Source organism: Aptenodytes forsteri, unplaced genomic scaffold (assembly GCF_000699145.1).
Source record: "Aptenodytes forsteri isolate BGI_AS27 unplaced genomic scaffold, ASM69914v1 Scaffold441, whole genome shotgun sequence".
Lineage (NCBI taxonomy): Eukaryota > Metazoa > Chordata > Aves > Sphenisciformes > Spheniscidae > Aptenodytes > Aptenodytes forsteri.
The window spans coordinates 4,991-5,509 of NW_008796198.1; the positions used below are offsets into that span (position 1 = coordinate 4,991).

Here is a 519-nt window from a genome sequence, read left to right on the forward strand (position 1 = left end):
CCGGGGAGAAGCCAGGGCGGCGGGCCGTCAGGGGTATTGGACCCAGCCCTCCGGCAGAGGAAGCTCGTGGGCATCGGGGGCTCTTTGCTCCCCCCCCCCCTCGATTCCCTCCTTAAAAAGAGCAGATTTGCTCATCCGGAGTCGGGTAAATGGCGGAGGGGGACGGAGGGGAGACGCTTCTTCTCGGCCGGGATCAGGCTGGAGCGAGGGCGGAGGATCAAGCCACTGGGGAGAGGGAAGGGGAGCTCGCAGATCGATTCCCTCCTTAAAAAGAGCAGATTTGCTCATCCGGAGTCGGGTAAATGGCGGAGGGGGACGGAGGGGAGACGCTTCTTCTCGGCCGGGATCAGGCTGGAGCGAGGGCGGAGGATCAAGCCACTGGGGAGAGGGAAGGGGAGCTCGCAGAAGTGCCTCCCCCGGGTCCTGCCCCTCGAGACGCAGCGCAGAGACCTTCAACGGGGCCGGTTTCGGCAGGAGGCAAAGGGGGGGGGGGGGGCCCCCCCCCCGCCGGGGGGGGGC

The 519-nt window shown here is 67.6% G+C and overlaps 1 protein-coding gene across 1 annotated transcript in view; it reads right to left on the minus strand.

Annotated features, from left to right (window-relative positions):
* Positions 1–284: 284 nt before the first annotated feature.
* CSRNP2 (cysteine and serine rich nuclear protein 2) overlaps positions 285–519 on the minus strand; it is a 4,594-nt gene continuing 4,359 nt past the window's right edge. The window contains 1 exon segment of the mRNA XM_019474345.1: positions 285–378. Coding sequence (XP_019329890.1) covers positions 285–378 — 94 coding nt within the window.